This window comes from Eumetopias jubatus, unplaced genomic scaffold (assembly GCF_037043125.1).
Source record: "Eumetopias jubatus isolate StellerSeaLion01/CBP00866 unplaced genomic scaffold, mEumJub1_p1.0 scaffold_4, whole genome shotgun sequence".
NCBI classification, from domain to species: domain Eukaryota; kingdom Metazoa; phylum Chordata; class Mammalia; order Carnivora; family Otariidae; genus Eumetopias; species Eumetopias jubatus.
This window is the reverse complement of record NW_028274810.1, coordinates 92,037,964-92,043,963: the sequence shown is the minus strand read 5'-3', so window position 1 is coordinate 92,043,963 and position 6,000 is coordinate 92,037,964. Positions and strand designations below refer to the sequence as shown.

At 38.1% G+C, this 6,000-nt stretch overlaps 1 protein-coding gene across 9 annotated transcripts in view; it reads right to left on the bottom strand.

Moving 5' to 3' along the window:
- Nucleotides 1-480: 480 nt before the first annotated feature.
- The window catches only part of HP1BP3 (heterochromatin protein 1 binding protein 3), a 39,443-nt gene continuing 33,923 nt past the window's right edge, over nucleotides 481-6,000 (bottom strand). For all 9 annotated transcript variants that reach the window (XM_088022581.1, XM_088022582.1, XM_028090781.2 and 6 more), the window contains 3 exons: nucleotides 4,960-5,071; nucleotides 2,739-2,852; nucleotides 481-2,283 (listed from right to left, as the gene is read on the bottom strand). In XM_088022581.1, coding sequence (XP_087878707.1) covers nucleotides 1,989-2,283; nucleotides 2,739-2,852; nucleotides 4,960-5,071 — 521 coding nt within the window. In that variant the 3' untranslated portion in view covers nucleotides 481-1,988. The remainder of the gene's footprint in view (nucleotides 2,284-2,738; nucleotides 2,853-4,959; nucleotides 5,072-6,000) is intronic.

The following is a 6,000-nucleotide window of genomic DNA, read 5'->3' as shown; positions in this document are numbered from 1 at the left end:
TTATCAATCCTTTGGCAGTGTATTTTTTTTCCTAACCTAAGGATATATGTGGACATTAAACATAAGAAACTGGAATCCATGATCTTGAAAACAAGGACCTTGGTAAAATGCATAATGATTTTTTTTAAACCTCTTACTCATTAAATAACCAGGTTCAATATATCTAGAAACATCACTTGCCATCCATATAAAGAATTCAAAAGCAAATAAACTGGAGCTTGTGTTTAAAAGGAAGATGGGGGCGTGCTCCTGGCTCAGTGAGCAGAGCATGCAACTCTTGATCTTGGGATTGTGAGATCAAGCCCCACACTGGGTGTAGAGATTACTCAAAATCTTTAAAAAAATTTTTTTTAATTAAAAAAATAAAATAAAAAGGAAAATGGATGGCAGCTATTGGAAGGAGTAGAAAAGACTCAAGTGAATGCAACTTCGTTACTTCTAAGGATATACTAGAAATTTTTAAATAGAAGCTACAGTTCAGCAGCTTTAAAATTTCATGTTTATTCATATTTTTCAAAATATATGTACATAAAAAAAGGAAGATTTACAACAGGAAAGATTGCCTTACATGCAACACAGATTCCAATGAGCTCATGATGGGATCACACATGATTATGGATCTACTTCAAGCCAATCTTCTCCAGTCCAGTTCGCAGCCACGCACCGTGAGGCTGCAGATAAGATCCCAGGAGACAATCCAATTGGAATGAATCAAACAAATGTCTTTTGCCTCTGGCAGCACTCAAAGGGGCCAGAAGATATACACCAAAAAGTTTAAGACAATTAAAATGTCAAGTGCCACAGGGAGGGTAAATGATAACCGGAAATCAGTATTTCCCAAGTAGAAAGCTAGTACTATTGAACACAACTGCACGATACTAAAACAAATACAAATGAGGAAGGGTTAGGTAGTCGGGCTTCATTTGTTTTTTTTTTTTTTTTTTTTTTTAAATATCCCAAAAAGGAAGCCACTTTTTTGATATCAAAAGTGCTGTGGAAAGAAAGGAGGGGGAAAAAACCCACAGATGAATCTGGAATTTAGTTTATTTTAGCAAATTGTATGTTTTCCACCTTAACATTTCTACATTAGCAATGATGTAACTCTCCAACATTTCCTTATAAAAAAGGCAAACTGGAAATGACAACTCAATGCTCCAAATATTAAAAAATATATTTAAACATTTGATCAAGAAGATTTTATATGTTTTGGTTTTTGGTACACAGGTGACACCAGAAATCACAAATTCAATATATTCCTGTATTTCCCCTTCAGTCAAAAATCAAGTATGTGGAGGGAATTTGTGCTTGTGGTTGAGGGAACACAATGCCCTGGGCCAGTGAAAAATACCTGGAAATTGACCAATGTGAAAGTAGCCCAAAGGAGTCACAGGTCTTCAGAACTTCATGAAATCATAACGTTTTTTGGCTTATTCCCAAAGCTAAGATGCCTCTGTATTTATATAATTGGAGAGAGAGGGTTAGTGGAGTGGTTTCATAAATAAGATTAATTATTATAGCTATAACTGGAGTCTCCAGGCAGAAAGCTTTACAATTCAGTCAGTGCTATATACTGCCTCTTTTTTATTTCCAGCACCTGACCAGCATCCTATTCTTGATGCTTTCTACAAATATAAAAATCTTTGCAGCTGTTTAGATAAAGCTGGAAGGGAAAAAAAAAAAAAAGCCAAAGCTGACCATAAAAGAGGGTTGGGGTGGAGGGAGAAAAAATGACAAGTGTAGATTATACAGTTCAGGAAAATCCGGAGTTATAGCAGAAATTAAAATGACTGAGGGAAGGGGCAGGCACCAAGAACAGCACCTAAAGCTAACAAATGCCTAAACTGGTTTATTTATATTCCCTCCCCACAATGTTCATAGGGGAGGGAAAAAAATGTAATTTTAAAAGCATCAAAACTAAAACAAATGCACACTGACCTTAGAAAATAAGATTCTGAATTTTATGATACCCTTTTTTTTCCCTATAAAATTTACTTTTTTGCTTTGAAAGATCTCTTCATGTTGGATTTGCCCTTGCTGGGCAATTTCACTTCCTTTCTCACACTGGCTGCAGGCTTCTTTGAAGAGCCACCACTAGGTTTCTTGATGACTGAGGATGAGGGTCTGGCTTTCTTGGCAGGAGTTTTGGCCTTGGGAGGGGCTTTCTTGGGCAGGGGCTTCGCTTTCCCCCGCTGGGCAGCTGGGACTTTAGGTGCAGGCTTGGACCCTCTCTGCTTCACGGATGCAGCCTTTACAGATGACTTCGCTGGGGTTTTCTTCTGCAACCTGTGAGAACCAAAGAACAAAGGCCATCACTTAGTACTTGAGAGATTCACTTTGCCAGGATGACCAGATATTTTGCCACAAAAGATCTAGCTCAGATAAAAAGTCACCTACGTAAAGAACAGGAATGTGATTATTTTTAACTAGAACCTTTATTAAAATTGTATAAAAATTCAACCGATTCATTGAAGTCTATATATAATTCATAATGTTTTTACTAACGAAATATGGGATTATTTTTCTTCGAATAACCAACAAACTATGGATATACATACAGTATTTACCAAACGGTAAATTACATATTCACAGGGCTTCCTAAGTTCAAAGTCCCTGAATTTTCAAGAAGACAAGTTAAATGTTACACCAAGAACTTTCTGAGAGGCATCTTGAATTAAGTCGCTATTACTATTACTGCCACTTTTAGCTCTAAGGTAGAAAGGCCTCCCACAAATCCATACCTCCTCTTAGGTGGAGGCTCTTCATCGTCAGAGTCTTCTTCTGAGGAGTCATCCTCCTCTTCATCCTCATCTCTTGAATCATCTAGCTCTTTCTTTGGAAACAGAACTCCTGGGCTATGAAAGAAAGAAGGAAAGAAAAATTAGGTAAAATCAGGTCAAAGAGAAGTCCCACACAGGACAAGGGAGAAATGTGAACCTAGGTGCTCTTCCCTGGACATTCCACTTCTTCCTGCCCTTCCAAATGCTATGTTACAAGTATCAGGTTACAGTTTAACTTATTCTGAACACACAAAGTTATAACAAATCTATAAAAGTCCCAGGCCATACCTCATTCCCTTCCTGCTGCCATTTAATAAAATTAATTCTTAATCATTGACTTACTAAACAATTATTTAAGCTCCTGATGTGTGGCCAGCACTGTATTAGCCACTGAATATATATATAGCACTGAACTGTCTAAGGCAGCAAACAGATTGCACAGCAGTACATTTTTTGCCCTAATAATAGCGGCAAAAGACCTCGAAATAATATAAAGGCTGAATCTCTTCAAAGTTTTAGAGAAATTCAGCAAGGATTTTCTAATTTTCTTTGTCCTTACTGATAGAAATCTTTTCTTTTTTTTAAAGATTTTATTTATTTAATTGACAGAGAGAGAGAGCATGAGAGGGAACACAAGCAGGGGGTTGTGGGAGAGGGAGAAGCAGGCTTCCAGCTGAGCAGGGAGCCTGATGCAGGGCTCGATCCCAGGACCCCGGGATCATGACCTGAGCCGAAGGCAGTTGCTTAACCAACTGAGCCACCCAGGTGCCCGTTACTGATAGAAATCTTGATCCCATTGATTAATAATTCCTTAAATTATAACATTTTACTTTTATTTTTTTTAAAGATTTTATTTATTTGACAGAGAGAGAGACACAGCAAGAAAGGGAACACAAGCAGGGGGAGTGGGAGAGGGAGAAGCAGACTTCTTGCTGAGCAGAGAGCCTGATGTGGGGCTCGATCCCAGGACCCCGGGGTCATGACCTGAGCCGAAGGCAGACGCTTAACGACTGAGCCACCCAGATGCCCCAAATTATAACATTTTATATGCTTGACTTTAAGAATTTAATGTTTGAAAAATTCAAATAATATGCAACCAACCAAGTACCACCTACCTAGGCTTGTGCACAAGGTACAATATAAGAAACTACACTATACTCTTGCTAAAATAGGGTTTTAGTGGTACATGTCATGGCACTTTACTAGAAATGAAAGTATAAGAAGGCCATTGCATGGGTACACAGGACAATGCTTGGCCCATAGGAGGTGCTCGATGTATTTTTTAGTGCAATAATAAAGTACAGATAAAAAAAAGTTTTCAAGGAAATGGCCCTGTGTCTATAGTAGGGAGAAGGCAAATTAGGATTCTTGGAAGCAGCCAATGCAATGCTCTCCTTCCTTGAATGATGGGCAATTTTTTTTTAAAGATTATTTATTTATTTGAGAGACAGAGAGTGAGAGTAAGAGAGAGCAGGAGCAGGGGGAGAGGCAGATGGAGAGGGAGAAGCAGACTCCCCGCTGAGCAGGGAGCCTGACACATGACTCGATCCCAGGACCCTGAGATCATGACATGAGCCAAAGGCAGATGCTCAACCAAATGAGCCACCCAGGTGCCCCGAATGATGGACAATTAAAACATACCTAACCCTCTAATAATCTTCTTGTCATTATCATTTACTTAATAAAGAAGGAATGAACATAAAAATGGCCAAAGATCTCAAAGAATTTAATGCTTGATTTTAAGAATGGATGGCTAACAGTAAGCTCTGGCAGGATAGCCAAAATCCCCCCATTCTTACATGAAAAGCTTTTACTCTAACACAATACTGCCTTAGGTAGGGGCACCTGGGTGGCTCAGTCAGTTAAGTATCCAACTCTTGGCTTTGGCTCAGGTCATGATCTCGGGGGTCATGAGACTGAGCCCTAAGTCGGGGTCCATGCTCAGTGTGAGAGTCTGCTTGAGATTCTCTCTCCCTTTCCCCCTCCTGCTCATGCTCTCTCTCTAAAATAAATAAATAAACCTTAAAAAAAAAACCCACCCCAGAAAACCAATATTGCCTTAAGTAGTCTTTATTTTCAAGTAGAGCAGTAATAAGTTAATAAATTAAGCCCAAGCCTGTAACCTAGAATCAGATTTTAAATTACAATGACCAACATTTCACATTATGGGCTAGCTACTTACCTGGGGTAATAGGGAAAACAGAGCTGGAAGGTGCCACTAAATCCTTTGCCAGAGATCTGTTCCATCCACCCATTCTTTTCACATTTCTGCAGAGTTTTCTTCAGCAAATGCACTGAACAAAAAATTCAGATATGAAGAAAGTTGTTTATTCAATTTGATAATTCCCTCAACTACAATCAGTTATACATCAATTTACTGTCCTGTCAAAATACTAGTTGACATGTGCTAAGGGAATTCTTTGTGGTCAAAAGGATTAATAATTCACTTAACAATTAAGTGCCCATAAATTTGAAAATGTTAAATTGTCACAGCAAGAGATTTTAGAGACCACTAAGTCAAGTTCCTCATTTCACAGAAAGGAAAACAGGAGCCCAGAGTGACTTGCCTTACAGTGGCACAAAAATGATTAACAGCCAACTTAAAACTAAATCTTTCATCTCCATTCAAACATCCACTGAATACCCATTTGTACTAGGAAAATCATCTAGGAGAGTATCGATAAAGATCAACAAATAACAGAACAATACCATGGATTCTAAAGGCCTCACTGATTCTCATCTTTCATACAAAGACACATCAAAACTACATTTTATGGTAGTGTCCAAAAAATAGCTGCAATATCAGTGAAACAGAAAAGGTTAATAACCAACTTCATCTTCTCTTCTAATACTCAACCAAAAGGGAAAATAATGAAATGGTCTACAAGGGTCAGTATACACAGTAAACACAATACATATCTTAAAGAAGGAAGGAAAGATAAAGTCACACACAGCAGTTTTCAAAGTAACGTATGAAAAAAATGACCAGAAAGCATTCTTCCATAACATTAAAAAATTCATACTGCATATATGTTAAAGGCCACTATTAAGATGTCAAAATTACTTTTAATTAAAATGATAAGGTCTAGTTTGCATTCTGTTACTTACTTATTTTCCACATTCCTTGCCCTACACCCCTATGCCTACGCTAGTCGCTCACTGAGAAAATACCCAGCCTCACTAAGCCCTATGTGATGGTGCTGCTACGGTGAGGCTTTTAATC